Source organism: Crocodylus siamensis, chromosome 2 (genome assembly GCF_052110815.1).
Source record: "Crocodylus siamensis isolate JL-2025a chromosome 2, ASM5211081v1, whole genome shotgun sequence".
In the NCBI taxonomy this organism is placed as follows: Eukaryota; Metazoa; Chordata; order Crocodylia; family Crocodylidae; genus Crocodylus; species Crocodylus siamensis.
This window is the reverse complement of record NC_143396.1, coordinates 277,286,237-277,311,564: the sequence shown is the minus strand read 5'-3', so window position 1 is coordinate 277,311,564 and position 25,328 is coordinate 277,286,237. Positions and strand designations below refer to the sequence as shown.

Here is a 25,328-nt window from a genome sequence, read left to right as displayed (position 1 = left end):
TGCTCCTCTGCAGCAGCCACCACCTCCTACCAGTGGCAGCCAGGGCTCAGGCACTGCTGTGGGGGGCAGGGTGCTGCAGACCTGGGTCCCTGGCCCTGTAGCTCTGGCAGCTGAGGACCCCCTCGAGCAAGGCTGGGGGAGGGCAGGGAGCTCGGTGGGAATCTGGGACACCAGCAGGGCTGTGCAGCTCTGGCTTAGGAGTGAGGGGCCTAGACCTGTGTACTGTGAGCTACGGGGGGAAGGGAAACACTGATTTTCCATGATAAAAAACCCAAAATCAAATACCAAAATGTATAGGTATTTAGAATGTATTTTGTTCCAGTGATTGAGGCACTGGTAAGCTTCCAAATTCCTTTAAAACTGTAAATGCATCAAGAAAACATTGTGTTCCTCTGATACCAATATATATAGATATATATTGTCAGAGAAAACTAGGATCCCTGATCATCAAGAAGGCCACAAGTTTCTCAACCCCCCTGGCCCGGCAAGTCTGCTGGCAAGGGGACTCCGTACTGCAACCACACATGCCTGTCTGTGCTGGGTATTAAAATAAACTGCCAATCATGGTGGTAGCAACTAGTAATAACTAGGGACCTAGCAAATTCAAGGTGGCTTCCCCCCCAATTTCATGGGCAGAACTCAGGGTCCAACACCTATTTCACAGGCAGAGCATGGCTGGCCCCCCCACACACACCTCTGACTGGCCAAGGAGGCCCAGTGGCCCTGTCCCTCACCCCTGATTGCAAGGCTGTCCACCATGCAGCCCTGCCCCCTCATCACCTATTGGTGGAGGGGCGGGCCCACATGACAGCCAGCTCTTGCAGCTAATCAGCAGCAAAGGAAGGAGGTGGCAGCACTTTGAGTGGGCAGCCCTCTTATCTTTCCCCGTCCCTGCCTTCCCCCCCTGGTGGGCTGCTGCAACACCCTGAGAACTGCTGGTTCCCTCTGGGGAGCCAGCATTTTTTTTTCCAAAAGGTTTTTTTTATTATTTTTTTCCCCTGCAAATGTTGCGAGCATTTGACAGGCTTTATGACCCATGATTTCAGTAGGTCCCTAGTAATAACTATTGTACCATGGCAGTATTAATAGGCTTAGGCAGGGCTGCTGCCCAAAATGGTTGGGAGCTATGCACACTTTACTCTTTACATTAGAGCATGGATGTCAAACTCACCTGGCCCCATAGGCTGGATAAGTGGTATAGGGCTGGTCCACAGGCCAGACGGGGTGCACAGACCAGTTCCACATGCTGGATCCAGTCTATGGCCCAGAGAAGCTGGAGGGGGTACCATGTGTCCTGAACCAGAGGCTCAAGGACTGGGCTGCACGTGGCACCTGCTCCAATGTGCATCCATTCCATGCCAGATCTAGTGTACATCCTGGGGTGGCCAGATCAGGTACCACATATGTTGTTGGGCTAGAGTGGGCACCACATGTGACATGGTCCCAAGCCAGGTACTCCAGGATTGTGCTGCATTCAACACCTATTTTAGCCACTCCAGCACCGTGCCGCATGTCGCTCCCACTCCAGTGCACATCTGCTCCATGCCAGACCTGGCACACATCCCAAAGCAAGTGCCATGACCAGTGCATTCCTAAAATGGCCAGCTTGGAACTGGACATAATGTGGCACCCACCCCAAGGCTGCATTGCACACAGTGCCTGCTCAATCTGGCTTGAAGCAAATGCCACACACAGCAGAGTCCTGGAGCAGTCAGTGCATGGGGCCATCCACTCGAGACCTGTAGCCAACACTGGGGGCCAGATGATGAAGCTCCACAGGCTGTATCTTAGACTCGCGTGCTCTAAAACATCTGCACTCTAAAACCGTTCATGGAATTTACCAAAGCCATAGGCTAGGGACAGTTGTTACACAAACTGGTTTAAGTGATCATAACCTGGTTTAAACCTGTAACAGAGCATAAGTTCATTATGACCAGTTTCAAAATGGCTCAAACTGGTTTAAGATAAACCTAGTTAAATGTAATATCAGGTTTAACTGATTTGGGTCAAACTGGTTTATGCAATATCTGTCCCAGACCCCTTCCTGGGTTAAGTTAAACCAGAGTTCCCCAGATGCTTTGCAGCCCTTGACTGGGCTGTCTGCTGCAGAAAGCAGAGCTGGCCCCACCCCTCTACTCCCTAGCCAGAGTCTTGGTGGAGACTGCGAGCACAGCAGGGTCTGCCTGGCTTCCCCCTGGCCCCACCTCCCACCCCTCCACTATTCACTGCTCAAGCAAGGATTCCCCTTCCCTCCCATCTCCCGCAGCCCAGACCCCAGTATGTACACATGCGTGCATGCATGCATGTGTGTCCACTTAGGGTTTTTAGGAGCTAATCAACAGGTCAGCTGGTAATATCCTTCTTTTCCTTTCTTGGAAAAAGCTGTTTAAGAAGAGCTTGAACTAATGAGAGAGGATTTTGTTTTCTCAATGGGCTGCTAAATGTTGTGTTATCACCTCCCTCCTGGCTCCCGTGCCCATCAGTTCTGCTCCAGACAGTATGAAGAAGCAGGGAGAGGGAGATTGAAAAGCTTAGTATCATCAATAGATGAATGTAGTCTGCAACACATACCCCCACCCCTTTGCCTCAGAGTGCTAGCCCAGGGCTGGGGTCTGGTAACACTCCTCGCCCCTTGAGCAGCCACTGGGGAAAAGCCTGGAACCGTGCAGGCAGGGTGGGGGATGCTCCCTAATCAGAGCATCCTGCTGGGCCCTGGCCATGCCCCTCCCCCCTCAGCTCAGCACTCCAGAAAGGAAAGGAGGGCTGCTGTAGTGCCCCCCAGCTCCTAGCCTGAGCCACAACCAAGCATGTGCCTGCATTTCCTCAGTCCAGAGGGAATGTCTGTGCACTTGCAAACTGGGTCAACCTAGGTAGGTTAGACTAACCTGCAAGATTGAATCCATTCAGGCTCAGGCTCTTTGAATGTCTGTCCATAGCCCTTATGACTTACAGTCATAGGGCCATGTGAACCAAGTAAGGAAAAAGTATTTCACAAAGAAAAAGCTTATTTACAAACTGCCCCTAGAAGTATCCAATCCAGTCAGAAAATACCAAATATAATTATAAAGCACCCTCTGCAAGAGACGACTGACAAAAATACTTAATAAACCAAACCATTAAACATGCAACATCCATCCTGCAATTAAAACTTTGCAAAGCACTACAATGTACACCTGGTTATTGCTCTGACATCTGCTCATTTTTATGTGTGTTTATAAGTTGGACCAAAGAGAAAGATAACTGATTTTATAGACTTATCATGACAAAAATGACAACATGTTATATTTTATTGTTCACCAAAAATGGTATAAAAACTCAAATAAAGCATGCGTACTGTTTGAAATACTTAAAGTTACCACATTTTATAATGAACAATATATAACCAAATGGCTTTCATCCTACAACAGAGAAAGAGTAATTTTAAACTAAAGATCCCACTGTAAAATGACAGTGAATTCAGTCTGAACAATCACAGTTGTGCTGAGCATATTTTTAGACATATGGCAATTTTATAATGGTCATTGGGGATGAAAAGCTAAAATTCTACTACAGGCTCTGAATTTAAGACATTTCACATAAAGCAGCACCTCTCAGGAAATGAATTTGTTAACTGTGCAACTGCCATAACCTCATGATGTATTAGCCCTTACTTGCAGATTGCATCTCATTATCTCAAAAAGTGCAAGTCATTTTGAGTGTAAAAGAAACTAATTATTTTACGGAAGACCCAAAGACAGCAAGAACTAAACCTATGTTTTTTTTCCCTTTAATCTCAGTTAAAGAAAGCCCTCTAAGCAGCGTTCCAGCCACCTTGCACAGACTAAGCATACAACCCCAACCCCCAACAACTACAGTATGCAAGTTAACATCCCTAAGTAATGCCCTGATTACTATTGTGAGCCTTGCATTTAAAGAGTTCCTTCCTGTTTAAAATCTAGAAAGCCAAATTGTATTTTCCCACCACTGGCCATTGTGTAAGATTCCTTTTAATTTCCAGTGAGCTAGCTGAAGATAGATGAGCTTCCATGCTGATATCACTTTTAATTAAGCATTTTTCTCTCATTACTAGTTTCCTAAACATGTTTCTAATCTCGCTGAAAAACCTCGGCGTGCAGTAGGTACATCCACATCCATCCTCCTCTTACAGACAGTACGAGATACCAATCAGGATTGCCATCACAACCTTGAATGAGACAAACAAGATACACAAGCGGTGCTGAACCATCACACTCCATTCAGGAATCTGTGATGGGTGGGTGGTAATAGGTATCTTTCCTTCTCCTCCCATGCCTTAAAGCAGCATAGTTCTCCACAGGGGTTGTAGGCAAGCCCCTGAGCACTCCCTCCCCCATATAAAAAACACCACAAAACCTCTTCCCACTCTAAAAGACAAATCACAGTTGACCCTCTTGTCCATAAGGACCCAACTGCCCAGCCCCTCTGTGCCGACTCCCATAGCACTTGCTATTCCGGTTTGAACATCCTTCCCGATTGCAGTGCCCTCCCCGAAACGCAGGGGAAATGACTTCTCCAGGAATTCTGGGAAGGACTGAATGAGATACCAACTGAAACTGGGTCCAAAGCTAAGGCTTCAGTAATGCTTTAAAACATACCTCCCCTTCCCCAGAACTCCATGCTCTCTCTAAGGAGGTTAGACAACCCAGCTGGCAATCAATTAACTACCCACTGAAGGCACGGACAACCTTTCCAGGACCCCACTCTTCTTCCACTTGTATTAAAGTTTTCTGCCAAATCCCTGCATTTTACAACCAGAAAGACGGGTATCTTGTAATAAATTGTTTCAGTTCCTTTACCCTGTGTATTTTACCCCACATGCTGCAACAGCTCAAATGATCTACATGCAGCAAAAGACAACCGTGTATTTCCTAAACTAATTTTCTGTTGGTACAGAATAGGCTAGTTTTTATTTGTAACGTGATGTTTACACATTACCTCACTAAATAAACCTAAGTGGCATTACTGTTATCCTTTCTAAGGCTCTCTGAGAATTGGAACATATAAGACAGGATTTCCTCTAGCTCTGCATGTCTAGTTACTCTACAGTCATTAATGACCTAGCACCAAAATGAACAAAGACTTACCATCAAACGAGCGTTCAGAAAGGACCCAAAACAAAAATATGTCTGTCTGGACCTCCGTATCTCAGTTCCCTGCCTTTAAACAAAAGTGCTGAGGAGACATAAATTTGCTTTCAAGAGCATTTTTACAGGAGCAAGTAAAACCAAAGAGCTATACATTTTCTTGTGGAATGGGTTTTATATATTGTGATGGATTCACATTAAAATGAACTGAGTCTTTTACACAGCACTTTAGGCACTCAATTCTCCTCTCACTTACACAGGTGTAAGTCCAGAATATCTCCATTGCAACCAAAGGGAGCTGGATAGATATAAAAATCCCAGATTGAAGCCCTAACAGAGGAAATGTCTTGAAATCCCCAGATCCATCTTGTACCATGGCATGGTTGGCATCATAGGCGGATAATGCTGGGCGTGAGCCCAGGGGCCCCTGCCAATTTGGGGCCCTGTCCCCGGGGATGGGGTCAGGCCGGGAGAGCCATGCCGCGCCTGGGGGAGGGAGGCAGGATGGGTGGCTCTGCATCTGGAGGGGAGGGGGGCGAGCCATGCCCAACCTGGCAGGGGAACGGTTGCTGTGCCTTTGCAGGTGGCAGTGCTGGAATGGCCCTGGGGGCGATAGCACCCAAAATTCATCTTAGCCCTCTGCAGCCACCCCTCCCAATACTGCCACCCGCCCACAGAGACACAACGCGGTGCTCCTGGCCCAGCCCACAGAGGCTCCCTGCAGGTCGGTGTAACAGGGGCCAGGTGGGGAGTGAGACTGAGCAGCAGAAAGCTCATGGGGAATGCTGCCTCCATGTGATTGAGAGTGGGGGAGAGGGGAGATCTTGTGAGGGGAAAGTGTGTATGTGGGTCTGTGTGTACGGGTCTATGTGGGTCTCTGTGTCCGTATGTCTCTGTCTGTGTGTGCAGGTGTGGCTGTATCCGTGTGCAGAGAGTGAGTAGAGTACATGCACCTGTGTCTGTGTGCACATACATTTGACCACAGTGGGGGCAGGGAGCAGGGAGAAGTATGTTCCCCCCAGCCTGGCAGGGTCCACCCATCCTCCCCTGCCAGCACTAGGAGGGGAAGATGGCCCTCTCCCGCCCTGCAGCCCAGCTCCCATGGGGGAGGGGGCCTCCAATTTTGTGCTTGCCAACAGCCCCAAAACACCTTAATCCACTTCTGGTTGGCAATAGATAATATTCTCCCATCCCTGAAACTTTAAATCCACCCAACTCACCTCTGTTTGAGAGTGCTTGAAATCAAACCAAAATTTTGAATGATAGGAAGAATATGAATGATACAGTGATAATGTTTGTTGGGAGACATGGATTCCTCACGCTCTCGTCTACTACAGTAAGTTTCAAACATGGATACTTACCCAAAATGACTTCCGACTCTAGAAACCTGCCCCCTCGTGGAGTATGAATAACAGTGCATCAAACTCCCACCTCTTTTACTATTTTGAGGACTATACTCTGTGCCCTTCCCATTTCTGCAGTACTCAGGAGAACAAAATGCAGAGTTTCACCTTTACTGAACTCTATGCCTTTCTTTTTCATCAGATGATCTCTTTATGGCTTGCCTGGGTTTGTTCCCCCAGATCTCCCTTCAGGACCTTTAAAACTTGCATCATATATGCTGAAGCTGATTCTGATCTCACTGATTTCACCCCTCTTATGACTCCCTTGTATCCAGCTGAGCTACAGCCTCCAAATTTAACACTTATGTGCAGACCAGAACTGGACGGGCCCCATTGGTTTGTGCTGATGTAGGCTTAAAGAATCCCGTCAACAACGAAAGAAGCTGACTTTTCACTCAGCAGGTTTACGCCCTCCCATGCTGTACAGTCACAGTCATTTTTCAGCTCGCTTCACTAAGATGTGGATCAGCTGCTTCCGTACCAGTACACATAATGAGATAAGCTTCTATCCCATGCTCCTCACTAATCAGAATCAAAGGAAGCAGGAGTGCAGCCTTCATGACAGGAGATGCCCTTGGCTTGTTTCCAACATTGGTAAATAGGCACGTAACTGTACGCACAAAGAAAAAAGTAAAAGCCAAAGGGACCATGGATCAGCATGAAGAATTAAAACAGAAATTATAAAAGGAAAGCATTGGAAATGCCCCAACTCAGCAAACAATACCTTTAGATTTTGATTTGTACTAATGTGCAAGAGCAAAATACTTCTCTCTGCTCTGCTTTAAAACTCTCTCCTACACGTTCAACATTTCTTTTATTTGCAGAATTTCTACTGAAGTGAAGCCTTTTTATAGTAACAAAAAAGCCCAAGAAAGAAAAATTTGAGTCGGAAAAGCCTGTATATAATATTTCTTCATGACATCAACAGACCTGGCCTACACTGCAAAATGCTGCAACCCAACCAAACACCTGCAGCACAAATTAGTTTTACTGTGTTGCAGGGCTGGGTGTGTACAGGAGTAGTCATGGTTAGGATAGTAAAAGGAAATGCAGGAAAAAATGGGAGATACTGGGCTGCTGCAGATACTATAATGATAGATGCAATACAAAACCAAATACGTGTAAGCATCGACAGTAGAAGATCACATAATGAATGGTAAAACTCTACATTGTTTCAACCCAGCTTTCTGAAAAAAATGTCCCAAAGTAAGTGAAACTTCACATACATTTTTTAAACAAAATTTAGTGTGTTCCAAGCCAAATCAAGTCTAAATCCATGAGTCAGTCCAGAACTATAAGTGGCCCTACAACACAAACATCCTCCGCCCTCACCAGGGGCTTCAGATATTTCCAAAGTCTTTTGGTGGGCATCCTACATGCAGGCCCAAGCCCCCAAGTTTTGCCTGCCCTTAGCCACATGGCCACAGGAGCAAGCTAGGAAGGAACCTCCCATTTCCATGAAGTGGACTTTAAGCCCCAACACCATGGCAGGTGCTAAACCATGCCAGGAGAACAGTTATCCATGGGAGCACTTAAGGAAAACTGCCTTCATGGGCCCAGGTATATAGTGTTTCCTCTGCCAGGTAAGGTCACATCAGTGGAGGGGTGCAAGGGGGTGAGAGCTCTGGTGCACCCCCGACAGGCTGTGCTCCCTGCTTAGGTGACAGACAGCAGTGCTGGTGCCCCTCTCCCCTCCCCCATGAATGCTGGCCAGGGATTGGGAGCACTGGATGAAGTGCCGTGGCCACTCCCAGGAGCACTGTAGCCGCTTCCCAGTTGGCACAATTGGCAATGGGTTCCCCCCTGGTTCAGTGAGATTGGCCAAGGGGGGGTGGGAAGGGTCCCAGCCCAGCCAGTTGCTGACTGGTCACTGGGGGGGGCACATACCCCTCCACAAACTAAGGTGACACCAGTTGCCCATGGTTCACATGCTTAGTGTATCAGTCCAAAGGAGAACTTTTTTATTTTGGAAAGTTACAATTCCTGGTTGTGCAGACACTGGCTACTTGGATAAGCTGTTTCTTAGTTATACATAGCAACACTGCCTGTGTTTATGCCACAGAGTTAATCATTTTTACTACAGTCTTCAACAAATATAAAAATAATAATGAAAAATCACTCTTTATTGCCCAGAACAAGGCATACAACTAACAAACACAAATAAGGAGAGACCAATATGAAATACAAACCTGGATCCCATTCTGTTGGTTTGGCTTCCTCATCTTTAGCATAAAGCACAAATTTAGAGCAGCTACTAGAGCCAGTGGGCATGGTTTTCTGCTCATTTACATGGGTTTTATACTCCAATTTAAAGGAAATTACCTGTGATTTACACTGCTGCAGGATGAGGCTCAAGCCCCATATTTGACAGAAGTTGGAAGAAAAAGCATGTGCAAAGTGTGATTAGAACTACAGCTTCATGAAACCCAATCTCTCTTCTCCAGCCCCCATCACAGATCCCAGCAGGGGCCAGTCAGAGAACAGACGGGTGTGCTGTGCTCTGGCTATTCTCAAATGGCAGAAAACCCCTAGAGAGCTTTATTATTCAGTCCATAAACTAAGAACAGATTGCAATTGCTCCAATTTGGCAGACCCTGGACCAACCTGAGCATGTGGGAAGTATAAGGCCCTCCCTCTCCCATCCTGGTGCAAAGCGCAGAACACGGAAACCAAGATTCACAGCCTATATTTCATAGCTATAATATATCAGGCTGCTTCAACATTATGGACATTGATCCAACTTAAGATCAAGTATTTTCCACTTGTTTTGTTTTTGGTTAAAGCTCTGAAACCTAAAACTGAAGGAAAAAAAAGGCAACTTCCAGCAAAGGTCAGTCAACTGCCTAGCAAGAGTATACAAGGTTATAGGTTAAAACATCTCATAGATGTAAGAACATGAGCATGAAATTCTACAAAAAGAGCCCCAAGGGACCCCAAAGCAAGTAAATAGGCATAAAGATGTAATTAAAAACCATAAATCCATCAAACCAAAAATATGTAAACTTAATACATTAGCTCATATCTTTTTACTTTTTCCCCCTCCACATTTGCCTCACTCTAGACTCTTTTTGAACCCACGAATAAAAAATTAACAATGCCAGAAGAAATATTTCTTAGTATGTGGGACAGAGATATAAATAACGAATGGTTTTATCTTAATTTTATAGGCAATTGCTGGAGGAAGCTCTCTCTATACCAATCACTGAGACCCTACACTTATTATAAATTACTTCAACTCTATCTCCTCTTTACCAAACCCACAAAAGGACAATATTTTACAGCATTTTGGTACCATTGAATGAATCTCACACAAAAATTAACCTTGCAAAAGCTTGTTGGATGCATGTCAAATATACTCTGCTTTCTTTGCAACAAAACCTTTATTAAAGCAAAACAGAATTGTCACTTGCTGTGATCCCAAGTGTAACAAACTGCATAAACCTGTCTAACATTTTAATTGCAGGTTCTAGACCAAGCTTTAACCTGAAAGTTATGGGCAAAATCCTGGCCCAGGGTCCAACTCCAGCAGAGTTTGGGCCCTGCGCAGCCCACAGGTGTTCTGTGGCCACAGAGGTTACTGCGGATTCTCAGATGGTTTCTCCCCACTGCTGCAGCGGTTGGGCCCAGCACCCCGGCACTGGAGCAAACTGCCCAAGTTCACAAGGGCACTCCAGATCTTCACTGGAAATTCAACTCTGAAGCTTGTCCCTCCATAACCACTCGAGTCTCTGCTGGGCCTAATAACAGGAGCTAGGAACACATCTGGAGTAGCCTCTGGCAAACTTCTGGAGCGATCCCTTGGACTCATGTGGGTAGGTCACAAGCAGGTGCTCACAGCACCAGGACTAGCTACTGCAGCAGCCCAGACTAGCTAGCCCCTAGAGACCTCCTATTAGAAGTAGAGAGATGCCCAACTCTGATATGTCAGTCTAGTCCCCTCAGTGTGCCCAAAGGTGGAGTCTATGTCTATGACCCCGTAACAGGGGGGATAGGTCAAGAGAAGTAGTGCCAATGTGCCAATGCTTCCTTAGCGAGCAATAAGTCATGGACACCAAATGGGCCCGTCTGTCCAAAAAAGAAAAGTCCCAGGTGGTCATTCTATGCTTGAAATACTAAACCAGAAGATTGACCTTTTGGGACCGAAAAAGTACAAGCAGACTGAAAAAATACGGGCAGAACTGCTGCAGCCTGCAAAGCAAGCAGCAGTGGTGGGGCTCAGATTATGGGGGCTAAGCTAAATTTTAGGAAGGCCATAGCCCCCAAGCCTCCCCTAGTACTGCCGCTCACCCTGTGCAAGCTGCAGCAGCTCTGCCTCCCCCGCTCCCACCCAAAGCACAGCCCCTACACTGGGAAAGGCTTGCACTCCTCAGGACACCATCACAGGGCTGCTGCCCCATCAGGGTCCCTCCCCCATTGCTGGCCAGGTGTGAGTGGTGGAGGCAGCCCCCAGGGCTGGCAAACCCCAGCTGTGGTCACCCGGTGGGAAAGGGGATGAAGAAAGGAATAATCCCCCCCTCCCTTCGCCACGCAGACCGGCATCTGGCCACATCCCTGCCGCAGGAGCAGTGGTAGGGGGGCCCTGACGGGCTGCTGTGCCCAGGCCAGGCAGACCCTGGATGGGGTCTGTGCCAGCGGGATAGGGGAGGGAGGGGAGAATTAAATTCCCTCCCTTCCCCTGTTCACTTCAGGCTGCTGATGGGGCTGGCCACACACCCCTGCCACTCAAGTGGCAAGGTAGGGGGATGCCTGACAGGGGTTGCTCCTCCCCGGCCAGGCAGCCCCAAGCTGGGGTCCCGGGCAGGGGGAGGGTGGAATAAACCTCACCTTAAGGAGGCCATGCTGGGCCAGCATCTGGCCAGGGGCTGTGGTCTGGCCACGCTCCTTGTCCCCACCAAAAGCCTGACAAGGGCTGCTTCCCCCCTCCCCCTTCAGGCACGCCCCGGCTGCAGTCCCTGCAGGCCAGGGTGGGGGAGTAAAACCCCTCCCTGGGCCTGACCGCACTCCCTCCCCCAGCCACTGCGAAGGGAAGGGGGGGCTCGTTCTAGCACCCCCCTGGCTTCTGGCCTGAGCCACTTCAAGCATGTGTCTGCATTTCCAGAATCAAATGTTTATTCACTTGCAAATCAGTTCAATCTACACAGGTTAGACTAACCTCCAAAGATTGAATCAATTCAGGCTCGGGCATTTTGAATGTCTGTACTTAGCCCCAAAGTCCTCTACAGGCATTGATGGAAGCACAAAATATGTTCCAACAAACTATATATTGTGATAAAACAGGAAACACATTTAAACCTAAACCTCTGAACGCTGTGAAAACTAGTACTAATGCTTTGCTTTCACAGTTAATGCTAAAAGCCAGGCAATGCTCGGCTCAAATAGAGGTATCATATTTCGGTTTGTTCAGAATGCTTTCACGTCCTATCCACTGAGTAGCGTAAAATCCCCCAGCAATGTTAGCAGAAGATTCACAAAGAGCTAAATGAAAATTGATCATTTTCCCCAGCCCTGCCTGGTGCTCTAATCAATTCTGTACAGGTATTGACATATGGTAATGATGGCCTCCATCTCAACCAAAAATTCAGATCTGCTTAAAAAAATCCAATATCATTGTTTAAGGGTTGATTTTAAGGCATCAGTCACCAGGTTTACTGGTGGCAAACCTTGAGATTGCACCATGAGCACTGACACATTTTGCGTGACCACAGTATGTCTCACTCAACACAGCCTGGGTGTTTTACTGCATGGTATGAATGGTTTTGTTCAGAGAGAGTGAGGTAGTTAGTTAGCCATCTTAGTCTGAAGTCAGTCAGAAGGCAGAGTAGATACGCATCTTTATAAACTAACTAAACGAGGGAGAGAGAGGGCACAAGCTTTTGTGAACCCAACTTCACTTCATCAGATGACAGTTTTGTTTCCATCATTGTAATGATTTTCCTTTACATACAAATGGCCATCTTATTCGCACAAACTTCTAATGTGTAACTTCGAAATTAGAGAAAAGCCTGTCAAAATGAACCATTTGTAATACCAAAATATGGAGAAGGTGTCTTTTCTTTTTCTGTCTATCTTAATGTTTTGCCCAAAACAGGGTATGCAGAGCATTATCGCCTGGGGGCAACAATAGCAAAGATGAACCATAAAGATACATGGGTTTAATGGGTCTAATTATCCTGGTATTTAGAAAAAAATGCAGTGTTACCTCTAAATGCGACTCCCTGCAATGCGATAGATTGCTACCTTGCCACAAAGAGCCTTTTTAAGAAGAAATCCTAAAAGTTTATTTTCACTTAACTTATTTGAAAGGAAACCTTCCTACTACTGCAAAAAGACACTCCTGTTTGTAAGAATCTTGTGCTTGTGATGCAACCCTATCAGTTTTTTCCAAAAAATGAATAGTTTAGGAAAAAAAATAAGTAGCATTTTGTAATACAACGTTTTGCTGCTGCGTGAGCGCAGCAATATAACTTCTTCTACTGCATGACGAGGGTCCACTGGAGTTTGGCAATACAGTATTCAGTGATACAACAGTAACAGCATGTTACAATATGCAAATAAGCACTTTCTAGGTGCTCCTGTGTCACTCATCATTAAAGCTCTAATCCATTTTCTCATCCAAATTCTTATATACTACTAAAGCTCCACTTTGGCCTGATGCTGTTGTGCACCAACCTATATTTCAAAGTCTTTCCTGGCTCCTTCCAGATAGTTGTCAATTTTCAGGACTACCTTTAGGTCAGAATCATTTTTGCTATGCTAATATATTATTTGCTGAGGGTCCTGGCTTAATTCCAGCTCCTGGAGCATTTTACCTCTTAAGAGGATAGTGACCCATCTGCTACCCATGACCCCAATTAGACAGTCACCCAGTTTTAAATGGTTAGACTTGGGAATTAAGCTGCAGGTCACTGGATCCCCAGCATGGCATCCCTGTGTCAGCACCAGTATGGTTTTATTATTGTTAATGATGTATATTGTGGTAGCTGGAGGAAAACCCTCCAACTAAGATAGGAGCCCCTTGGTGCCAGGTGCTGTACAAACAGACAAAAAGAGATGGTCCTTGCCCCAGAGAATTTTTACTCTAAATGCACAAAACAGAAAAAATACAGATGGAAGAAAATAATAATACTCTCATTTTACAAACAAAGAATGAGGCACAAGGAGCTTAAATAGCATAGGAAGTCAGTGGCAGATGTGAAAATTAAAACTTGATCTCTTAAACACTAGTCCAGGGCCTTTAACAATAGACCAGTCTTTCTTTAGCTGAATCAATTATCATAGACTCTGAAAATAAGTCCCTATTTTTCTCATGTCTGGCACCCAAAGACAAAACACTCAGCAGGCTGAGTCAATGGCACAGTCAAGAACAGGACCCAAGATCCCTGACTTCCGGTTAATGATCATCTTCACTGGACTATACTGGCAATAGAAGCAGGGAAGAGCTCTTCTGAGCCTCACATTCCAGGTCAAAGGATTAGAAGAACAAAAAACAGGATATTCACTTGCACAAGGGAATGTGGTGACCCCAAGTACAAAGCTCTCTACCACTCTCAATGTTAGCAGTGCCCAAACAGACCTAACTCATGCAGGCAACCCAGTTTCAAGAGAGTCTTTCCAAACATTACTCTGTGTAAATGCAGGTAGCAAGTCCTCTCCTGACAAAAAAGATGATGTAAAATATTCAGTCTCCACACAAGAAAGAAATGTACAATGGCCAACGAAGGGGCAATCCAGTTTAACCTGCTCTGTATTACTTCAGAACACTCAGAAAAAGAAGAGCAGTTTGGGATCAAAGGCCACATCCAGATAAGCAGGGGCATGCAGCCTGTGGTGCCACAAACTGCATGCGGTGAATGTTAAAATATATGCTGTGCTGCTACTTTGCAGCACAGCAGCAAAATTTGCTACCAGGATTTCCTGGTAGCAAAAAAACCTCCAGAAACAAAAGACACACAAAGCATGCAAAACAACCATGCACCAGCACAGACAGAGTCCAGGCCATCCAGAGCAACAGTCTGGCTGCCAGCCAGGCCTCTGTGCTACCCAAGTTGTGCCCCTGCGGCTCCATCATGCCACCAGTTAAGACTACTGGGGCCAGCACAGGTGCCTGCAGCTCTCCCTGGCTGATGAATGGAGAGGAGCTGGCCAAGAGCAATTTGCCCCTTGTGAGACAATTTGTCCTGCAATGAAGCACGCATGCAGGGGCATGCACTGAGGCAATTTGGACCACTGCAAGTGCATGCCCCTGCTCATCTGGACATAGCCACATAGACAATGCAACTACCACAGAGTAACTCATTAATGAAGGAATGGGAGGTCTCCCCAGCATGGGCATGAAGGAGAAAATGGTTGAGATTTTTTAATTTGGCAGATTTGTAGAACTCAGCAGTCCACTTGCCAAAAGTCCTGAAGTGTCAAGCCAGGAGGCTTAGTCACAATCTGCTACAACCAGGGGGATGAGCATTGCCTCCTACAGACTTGTTGTTAACATGTTGAAAATTGGGATCACTGTAGGTGGAACTCCTGGCAAAAACAATAAAGCAGCTACTACATATTTCAACAGGTTTAAAATAACCTCAGATGTTAGGAGCAGATGCTCTTTCACACCCCCTGGGAGTTTGAAATGGTTTATGTATTTCCTCCCTTTCCTCTAATAGGCCAGGGTGCTGAAGAAATTAGATAGAGAAAGAGCAAGAACAAGAGCAATACTAATTACCCTCAACCAGCACAGGAGGCCACAGTATCCTGAGCTAATTGTGCAGTCCCAGCTCTCTCATTTGATCCCCTGCAAGAAGTCCTATTGCCTTAGGCATCAGTGCTGCATGATAAATCTTACTCACCTGTATTTAAAAGGGCATACCCAAAAATCCACACTGCTTTAGGCAAGCAGATTATAACCCTGCTTCTGTCCCATAAACAATCCACTTCCATAGCCTATCATACAGAATAGGGACGAATACACGGCTGAGGACAAACAAACTTGTCTGCTAACTCATTGCAACGTATTTGATGCAACATTGTCACTTTCCCCTTTATTAGGCTGCGCATGTCCCTGAAACCCATATCTGATCTTATAGCCTGGAGCACTCAACAGCCAAGTCTACACAAGATTCTCTCTCTCACAATCTTGGCGCATCTGAAAAATGCCCTGTAATTTCATGTTTATTAATAAAGAGGTACGTTTTACACTAATGCATCTTTAAGCTATTTCTACATGTGATGTTTCTGAAGTGAATTTTGTGCTAATAAAAGGCACTAACAACTAGAACAAAGCTGGAGCTCCCTATTTCTCAACAAAGAACAAAGAACATTAGCACAAGGTTCCCCAAGCCCATCCTGCAGTGCAGAACAACTCTACAATGGAGAGGGCACCTCCTAGCAGGACACTGCCCCACAATATAAATAAATAAATAAAGATCATCTACATAGTTGGGAGAGATGTTAGAAAAGCTTTCTGGTCAAGTCTGGGAAATAAGCAGATAACAGCTTCTTAAGTTTAGGCTGAATCTCCTTCTTTCCCAGACCTGGCAAAGAGCACTTTGTGCCCAAAAGCTTGTCCATCACCTGTGTCACCCATATTGTTGAGACAATAGAAGATATTACCAAACAAACCTTGTTTCTCACCTATTCTCTGGACCATCATAGCCACAATACTCTACTACCACAATGAAAAAGAGCACCTGCAGCCTAGTCAAATCCAGTAGAATTATTCCAGATAATTATTAGCTTCAACCAATACCAAACACCTCAAAGACCTTTCAGATTTTTGCTTTCAAAGGAAAAATAGAATATGGGGTGAAAGGAAACCAACTTGCATCAGCACTGGCAAGAGAGGGTGCACTTCTGGGTTTGCCACTGGTGGGACTCCCCTTCCCAGCTGGCGATCAGCTTCTGGTGCCCCCCCCCCAAGTATTAGGAGGCCCCAGTCACCCATGAGCATCAGAGAACACCGCACGGGTCTCTTAGACTCACAAAAGCTCTAGAAGTGTGCACAAACTAAGTCCTCGTTCATGCAGCCAAAAACAACTGGATGAATGAAATCCAGCAAACCACAGCCAGATCCACCACTCACCATCTCCTTCAAGCCTTCTTCTGAGAAGGCTATTAACCTGCATTCTTGATGCGGAAGACCATAGGCACTGAGTACACAGAGACCTGAGGGCCCTGGCCCCCCTCGGAAAGAGGGGGAACCTACCACCCATCCCTAATTGGGTGGCACAGCGTTGTCAGAATTTGTCCCAGATTCCCAGTATCGTGCAGGGATCTGGGTTTTCTGTTCACTGTGGGAAAACATGGGAAACAGCAGATTTCCCCTTGCGGGCTGGCAGAGTTCCAGCCTGCAAGGGGCTGCAGGGAGCAGGACACAAAGGGTGCCATGTGTGCATGCACATGGCCAGGAATACAGGCCCAGGCAGCAATGGAAAGCAGCTCCCCCAGCTGCCTACAGGTCAATCTATGGGAAGGGGAGCAGTTTATGTTGCTGCTGGGTGGGCAGGAGGTACCTCACCATGGTGGCGCAGTCGGCACTGGGCTTCTAGAGGGAGGAGAGCCCTGAGCCCACAGCAGGCAGCCCACCACAGCCCCTTCTCCCCACAGGTTCTGCTCAGCTGCTCCAGCCATGACACCAGGGTGGCAGAGGGAGAAGCTTCATCTTAGCACCCCCAGCAAAAACATAAATTAACGCCCATGCAGGAGTCACTTTCTCCAATGCTGATTAACTAATACTAGAAACAAACAATCCTCCAGACTACCGCCCCATCTTCCAGCTTCTTTTTCTAAGCAAGCTCATTCTAAAAGTAGTTGCAATAGCACCCAAAATAAGCAGTAGCAATATACCTAACAAGCTATCACAAACTGAGCATCCAAGTGTCAGTCTTCTGTTGGTTTTCTTCAAGAAGTGCCTAGGGATCTACAAGAGTCACCAACACAGGGAAGATATTACATACTGCATCTCCCTTTCAATTTGTGTGACCAATGCCATAGCAAAAATGTCACAGGACTACAAGGGACAATCTTTGAATGAAAAACAGATGCCTAGACTTCAGTCCAAACAAGAATACAGTGCTATTAGTAGGAACAGGTCTCAGAAGCCAGCCTATACATCCTGCATGGAAGACATATCTTCCTCCTCTTTGCCAAACTAGTGTGAAAACTTTGCCTGTTATCAGTTTCATTGCTGTTCCTGGATCACTAGACATAGTAAAGAACAACAGGTACTTTATTTCCTGCCTGTCCCCACTCTTCTCAAATGAGGATCAAGCAACCATGGTGCAAATATCATCAACACAAACTGGACAACAATAGGCAGTCGTAGTACTTTAGGTAACAGCTCTCCTTTTCATTGAGAAGGTCCTACTGCAACAGCTAACCTGCTTCTTGAGAAGGACAGGCTGGCCAGAATTCAACACTATTACTTGGTGACTTCCGATGACTCATTGCTCATCACCACTAAAGGATCTAGTCCTTACCTTGAAGGTCCTCCATGGCATGGAGCCAGGCACCTAAGTTACTTTGCTAATTAGAAATATGGGAAATGAATGTTTCAAGGATGAAATATATAGGAGCCAGAGACGAGGCATTTTCTGTGCCAAGTCAGAGAACAGAGAATATCCTACCACAGGGATTTACGACACACTCTAGTACATCTCTCATCCAAATTTGTTAGAACGTCAAATATTTTTTTCAGAAACCTACCCAGAGTAACAAAAGAGGACGGGCAAACAACAAAGAAACAGGGAACATAAAGTTTCTCAATAGCGTAGAGCAGTGAGACCTAAGTCCTACTCAAACTGTAGTTAAACAGAACATTTTTTCCTTGAATGCTACATTTGGCACCTGCACACCTTGATAATAGATGTAAAATAAATGGAACAGACAACACTTAATATATCATGATATATGGCATCAGATAAATATCTGAGCTCAAATCTGGAAATAGAAACTTTCCAATTTAATTCCGCCTCTAAAAATGGCACTTCCTGTGGAACCGACCTTCCTTAGGCCTTGCCATACTGCTTTCATATTGCTGTAATCATTTGGCTTAGGATGTAGGTTTGTTTTTCTTTTTGGTTGTTGTTGTTTTGGTTTTTTTTGGGGGGGGGGGAGGTTCCCAAAATTGCTGTACCAGTATATACCATTATATTCATATACAGGTTCTTTATACCAGGATAGCTTATTCTCCTTCCCATATAGGATTAGCTACCCCAGTGTAAAGCACGTGTATAGCAATACTCTGCTTTGACACTATAGTCATATAACTGAAAGGATACATCCTTTCCAATACATGGAAGACCAGCTTTAACCTTTTTTCCTGTTTTTAAAAATGATGGGATGTTTGTGCTTGCTTACCTCACAAGACTGAATTAATTAACATTTGTCAAGTGCTGTGAAGATCTTAAGTGCTAAGCATTATTATTATTAGTATTTCAATCTACATGCCCATTCAGTCTTGGCCTCTCTTGTGAAACTGCCAACAATGATGCCAATTAGTGCTAATTGTTGTGGTGGTTTTGTAACAAGGATATCTGCCAACTGGGAACCAGACAGAGACCACCAACTCATTTCACATGGATCACCAAACAGCTGTCAAATAGTAACAACTTTCAGGCACTAACAACCTGGTCTCAATTCAAACCAGAACCCTAGAGGTAAAAAAACTCCATATCCCATTACCAATCCCCTGAGGCACTTAGTTTGCAAGACAAATACAAAACTTTTAATTAGAGATAAACCAAGATCCTTTTCTTTAAACACAAATCCTACATCCAGCCCTGTAAACTGCTGCTGAGATTGCAATACTGGAATGTTAATCTGGGATACTACTAGATTAAACCCTGTTTGATTTCACTCCAAAATGATTGAACCTCCATGTTGATTCATTTTCAGGTGTCAGTATGACAACAAACAACCAAACACCAGAAAAAGAAGGAAATTGATAGTGTAGAGTAATGTAAGTCTGGAGTTTCAAGTTCCTGGCTTTGAAATTTTGAAATCCAGACCCACTGTTATAAATGCTTGTAAATTTAATCAGCAGTTGTCCACATATATTCAGTGGACATTAGAAAGATACACACAACAAACCTATATCACTAGTTCATTCATATTACACTGGCGTTACAACCCTCTGTAATAACGGAAAGGACAATAACGCTTAAATCAGTTATGTTTCTATTTTCCTTTAGCACAGATTACAGAAAAAACCAAACCTTTGAAAACCAAATAACATTTTAACTTTTTACTCCAATTCAAGATGTATCATTTACCGGCTCTCTCACAAAAGAGAATGCAACTTCCCTCTTTCATCAGTAATGACACAGACCAGGAAACCAGGCCTTCTTTCATCTTTGAAGCACCCACCCACCTTCCCAAAGAGCTTCTGAATCAGGTATAGCCTGGAGACCTTTCTGAACCCCTGTTGAAAGATCCCTTAATGATGATGGCAAAGGACACAACCCCTTTGAATGTACAGCACATTCAAAGCAGCAGCCTTCTTGTGTTTACTCTTCCAAGCCAACCTGAGAACACATACTAAGAAACTGTCTTGACTTTCAGTGTAGGGCCTTGTAACTCTTATGGAGAAAAGCTGCCTTTTTTTTTTTGTTTTGTTTCAAATGTCTTGTTATGTAATTAAACCAGAAAGCAAAATACAAGCTGCCTTTCTTGCACAAACAGCACATAATGCTTGACCTGCCAACAGACTGCTGTCAGATCCTCCACTGCTGTAAATCAACATAGCTCCACTGCTTTCACAGCAAAGCCGATTTACGCCAGCTGAGAATCTGAGCTCACAACCACTGTTATCTTCTGTTAACTTAGTGCACACAAGGGCACTTTGAAGGCAGCAAAGAATGCAGCTAGTTATCCTGTCTTCTGTCCTGGGGAGTTGCTTACAACTATAAGGCTGCTTTCTGATCTTACATTTAATCTATAAGTATCATGGGCCTTTGAACACACAGGCTTTCAGTTAAAAATATCCCAAACTCTACGACTGTATAAGTTTTGGCTCTTTGGAGATTAGCATATGCTACTCAACAAATTAGCCGCTTTGAATCTATTCCTCTAGGAACAAGTTTGTCAAGGTTTTAACTCTGTGACAACTATTAAGTTATTGCTTTTCTGGGCATGCTTTGAAACCCTAACGAAAGGGGATTAATTTACCCATCATCAAGTGCTTATCAGAGAGGCTCCCTGAGATGTACACAAATGAGACCACACAAACAGGCCTTTGGAGATAGGTCTCCTCCCCTGAACACCTGGCCAAGGCCCACCGACTTTCCAGCATATGTATTTTTTCTCTATGACAAAAGATCCATTTATCGTCCATCTTCGGATGGGACCCTACTCTCTCCCAATCGAGGCCTGGAGTCAGTTAAGGATCAGGAGTCAGGCTTTGTATGCTGCTGGCAAAGCACACGGTACACCTTGCATTAGGAAATTAAACTGCTGTTCGCTGCTCGTGCAGAGCCAGACAACAGGAGGTCCAAGAGTTCCACCTTCAGCTGAGATAAAGTACATGCCATTTTACACTAAGGAAATAGGACTTGATCCAAAGCTCACTGAAGTTAATGGAAAGCCTCCTCTTGACTTCAAAAGGGTTTGGATCAGGCTGAAAATGCTAAAATCTTAGCCTCGCCTTCTGACACTGCAATACAATGCACCTCCAACAAAACTATATTTAGATTCAATGGGAATTCTGTAGATCATACAGGAACTCTCTGAATGAAAACGAAGGTCAAGAGGGTTTGGCTTCCTCTGCAGACCCCCCTATTCTTGCAAGCATCCAGATAAGCATTGTTTGGAAAACAATGTTACTTCCAAACTTTATGCTAAGTGTCACACGTTTGGGCGCCTTGAAACAGAACCCCTGGGTCCTCTGCTCCACTTCCGTGGGATGATTTAATCCCTGTAACCTGCTAAGGTGTCTAGCCCGGACTGCCCGCTCTTTGCGCCTGGCTTCCCACAGATACTTCGCAAGCTGGGATGGATCACAGAGAGCGATCCTGAGCGTGCCTGAAATACACCCTCCACGGGGAGGGGAGCCTGCAGCGCTGGCGGGGCTCAGGCATTGCACTCATTCGCTGCTGCTCACGGGTTATTGTCTGGCACGAGGTATAAGCCCATGTGAATATGATGCGACTAAGGCTTGCCCTCGCGGGATGAAGCAGAGGGCTCAGCCCATCAGGCAGGGGCGTTCAAGCATCCGGCCCTTTATAAAGTGCGGGGAAAGTTTCACCCGAGCGCCTCGGGTGTCCCGCGCGGCTGACACGTGTCGGCCCGCGTGCAGAAAGCACGGGAGAGGCAGCGGGAACCCGCGTGGGCTGTGCCCCCGCTGCAGGGGCTCCCGGTCAGGCCGCGACGGCGGCGGGGCGCACTCACCGGCAGGGGGCTGGCGGGGCCGGCCAGCTTGGCCGCTTGCCTCTTGAGCTCGGCCAGCTTCGCCTGGCAGGTCCGGCACCAGCCTGCGCGGCCCGCTCGCTCCGGCGGCCCCGGCTCGGCCAGGCTGGCGGCGCCGGCTCCCTCCGGCGGCGGGCGGCTGGCGCAGCGCTCCTCGGCGGCGGCCGGCGGCAGCCTCTTGCGGGCGGCGGGCTCCAGCGCGGGCGGCGGCGGCTGCCGGCCGGGGCTTCCCTCCGCCACCTGCGGGGACAGAGCGGGCTCAGGGCGGGCAGCGGCCCCGCAGCCCGCGAGGCAGCGCGGGGGCGGCCGGCCGGGGCTGCCCGCGGCCGAGAGCATGGCTCCGGGGCGGCTGCGCACGGGCGGCGGGTGCCCGGGCCGCGGCCGCTCGCAGCTACGTGATGCTGCCGCCGCCTCCCATGTTGTGCCGGGCGCCAAGTTGGGCTGGAAGTTTGTCGGCGGCGGGCGGGGGCAGGCGGGGAGGAGGCGTGAGCCTGACGCGCGCTTCGGCCGCGCTCGGCTCCAGCCCCGGGGGGGCGGCGGGGGGCGGCCGCGGGTGGAGCTGCCCTCGGGGCTGCCGCCGCCGCCGCCGCCGCGCGGGGCCCGGCCCCGGGGCGGGCGGGAGGGGCGGCGGGGCACGGCTCGCACCCCGGCTCTGCCCCCCGACGGCCCCGGCTCTGCCCCGCGGGGCGCCGCAGCGCCGGCCGGCGCGGGCGCGGGCAGGGCCCGGTCCCTGTGACGCGAGCGCCACCTGCCGCCCGCCGCTCCCCACCGCGCCCGCGGCCGCGGGGCACAGCGCCCCGGGAGCGGCCGGCCCGGCTCGGGGCGGGGAGCCGCGCGCCTGTGCCCGGGGGAGCCGGCGGGGGGCAGAGCCGACCCCGCGCTCCTGGCCCGGGCTGCTCCGGAGCGGGGTGCGGAGCTGCGCCCGCCGGGAGGGACCCCGGCGCAAGCCGCCGTGCCCCAGCCCCGCCGCGCCCGCGCCCGCGCCGCCTCACCTTGCCCTTCCTGCGCAGGAGATGGCTCGTGAAGCCGAAGATGATGTCGGAGTCGAGGCAGAGCGCGCCCAGCTCCAGCAGGCTGCCGGGGGGCTTCCGCGGGGCGCCGCCGGGCTCGGCCGCCTGCCGGGAAGCCATGGCCGGGCGGCGGCGGGGAGCGGAGCGGGGGCGAGGGAGCCGGCAGCCCCGGCCCGGCCCGTCCCGTCCCGTCAGGGCTGGAGCCGCACGCGGCCGGGCTCTGGGGAGGCACCTGCCGGGCGGAGCCCCCGCGCGCCTCCCCCATGCGCGGGGGGAAGCGGAGCCTGCGCGGGCAGGGCCCGGGGGCTGGCCCGGCCGCGGGCGCTCGCTGCCGGCGTGCGGGGACCGGGCTCTCAGCGCCCGCCTGCAGCTGCCCCCCGACACATGGCCGCCAGCGCGGCCGCCCCGTCGGAGCTCAGGCGCCGGGCGGCCCCGCCGGGCCCCGCTGCGCGGCTGCGGGGGAGCGCAGTTGGGCGCGGGGCTCCCGCATGTGGCGGGAGGGAGGGAGGCAGCGCGGGCTCTGCTGGGCACGGCCGCCGGAGCCGGAGCTGGAGCCGGCTAAAAGTGGTGCTAATTGCTGCAGGGGAGGGGAGGGATGAGGAGCTGCGAGCGGGGGGGGAGGCAGCCCCGCTCCCCGCCGCCGCCGCCAGCCGCGCTCAAGCCAATCCCGCCGGGGCTCGCCGCCGCCGTGACATCAGCCCGCAGCCGGGGACGGGCGGGCAGCGGCGGGGCCAGGGGCTCGCGGGCGGGGTCTGCTCCGCGCCTCCACCCCGTCTCGGGGCTCCCCCCGACAGGTCCTTCGCCGGGCCCCCGCGCCCGGCCCGGCCCGGACGAGTGCGGCAGGAGCGAGGCAGGCAGCGCCGCCTCCCCCGCCCCGCCGCGCTGCAACGCCTCGCCCCGCCCGGGCCGCGGAGGTGGGCAGGGGGCACATTCCCCCCCGTGGGGGCGATGCCCAGCGGGCAGCCGGGGCTGAGCTCCCCGCGGCACCGGGGTGGCCCGACAGGCGGGAGCCGAGCGCGGGCTCCAGGGGCGATCACGGGGCGTCCCCGTCCCCGTCCTCCTCCCCTTCCCCTCGGCTCCCGGGGGCGCTGCGGCCCGGGTCTCCCCTCGCGGGGCCCGACCAGCTCGCATTGGGTTCTCGGCCTGCCCCCCAAGCCCGCCCTCCCGGCCCCCTCCCCCTGCCACCTCCTGCTGCTTGGATGGGGCCGATGCCTGTTCCGCGCGGCCGGGGGTCCCGGGCCAGCCCCGCTGCTCCTTCTCCCTGCTGGCGGCTCCAGGTGCCCCTCCCCGCACAAGCCCTGGAAGGACAGGGAAGGCAGAGGAGCTGCGCGGGGCGGGGGCACCCAACACCCGGCGCCTTCCGGAGAAGCAGCCTGTCCGGGGCCCTGTGCTGGGCGCTGTGCACCCGAGCTGGCTCTGCCCTCAAGCGGCTTGCGTCTTGACGGAAGAGGGTCTAACACCAGACAGGTGGCGGGTAGCTGGGGCTGGGATTGCCAGACCCTCTCACCTGCCAGACCTGTTCTCCCCCAGCGGGACCGCACTGGGGTCAATGAGAGTGGCGCCAGTGGCTGCAATGGGGTCCGGCCTCCCTTGGCCCCCTCTCTCACCTCCGGGCAGCCCCCCACACCTTCATCCCCTTTGAGCTGGGCCTCTTGCCCTCCTGCCCAGCGGGAATCACCCGCAGCCCGGCTGGAAGGGCGCCCCGGGCCCCGGTCGGGACCTGCGATCCGGCGTGGGAGGGCGGCCGGGCTCCGCCGGCGGCCTCGGGGCGCGGCGATCCCAGCCTGGCCGCTGGACGAAGGCTGGCGCGGGAGAAGCGCCGTCTGTCCTCCTCACCCCCTGGGCAGCACATCCCACCCAGGAAACGTCCCCAGCCCCTCGGCGGTGGACCTCAGAGGAAGAAGAAGCCGCTGCCTCTCGGATCGCGTTGGCTGGGCGCGGGGTTTCTGCTGGATGTATGTATTAATATGCTATAGAGGTTATAGCGGATTTATTAAGTATATTGCTGCGATTTCACATTTAATTTACTAAGAATACAATGGTTTGGTCTAGAGGACCCAAGGGAAATCTAGGCAACAGTGAGCAAAAATCCATGAAATTCAATGTAGCACACTAATCATGGAGGCATTATAGTATTAATTGCTATAATGATATACTTCTAATCCTATCTCACACCGTGGCCCGGAATTTCATGGGGGCGGGGGGGGGGGGGAGTTACATTTCCTAGAGTCCAGGCAATCCCATCACGTCATGGAAGAGCGCGGGGCCCGCACGTTCACCGGCGCGGGGCTAATGCGATGCGAGGCAATCCGCGGAGGCAGAGGAGGCAGACAAGCCCCTTCGGACACCCACACAGAAAGCTGAAAGCAATAAGGAAAAGTGTTAGATTTCTGCTTTTCAAGAGGCACCCAGGCCACATAAAG

General features: G+C 49.7%; 1 protein-coding gene across 3 annotated transcripts in view; it reads right to left on the bottom strand.

Moving 5' to 3' along the window:
- The window catches only part of KIF26A (kinesin family member 26A), a 141,537-nt gene extending 118,386 nt beyond the window's left edge, over positions 1-23,151 (bottom strand). For 2 of the 3 annotated variants that reach the window (XM_090034133.1, XM_090034134.1), the window contains exons 1-2: positions 22,888-23,150; positions 21,878-22,135 (exon numbers count right to left, since the gene is read on the bottom strand). In XM_090034133.1, coding sequence (XP_089890259.1) covers positions 21,878-22,135; positions 22,888-23,025 — 396 coding nt within the window. In that variant the 5' untranslated portion in view covers positions 23,026-23,150. Of the gene's footprint in view, positions 1-21,877; positions 22,136-22,887 lie in introns of all 3 variants that reach the window. The other variant, XM_090034136.1, reaches the window with a different exon arrangement.
- Positions 23,152-25,328: the final 2,177 nt, after the last annotated feature.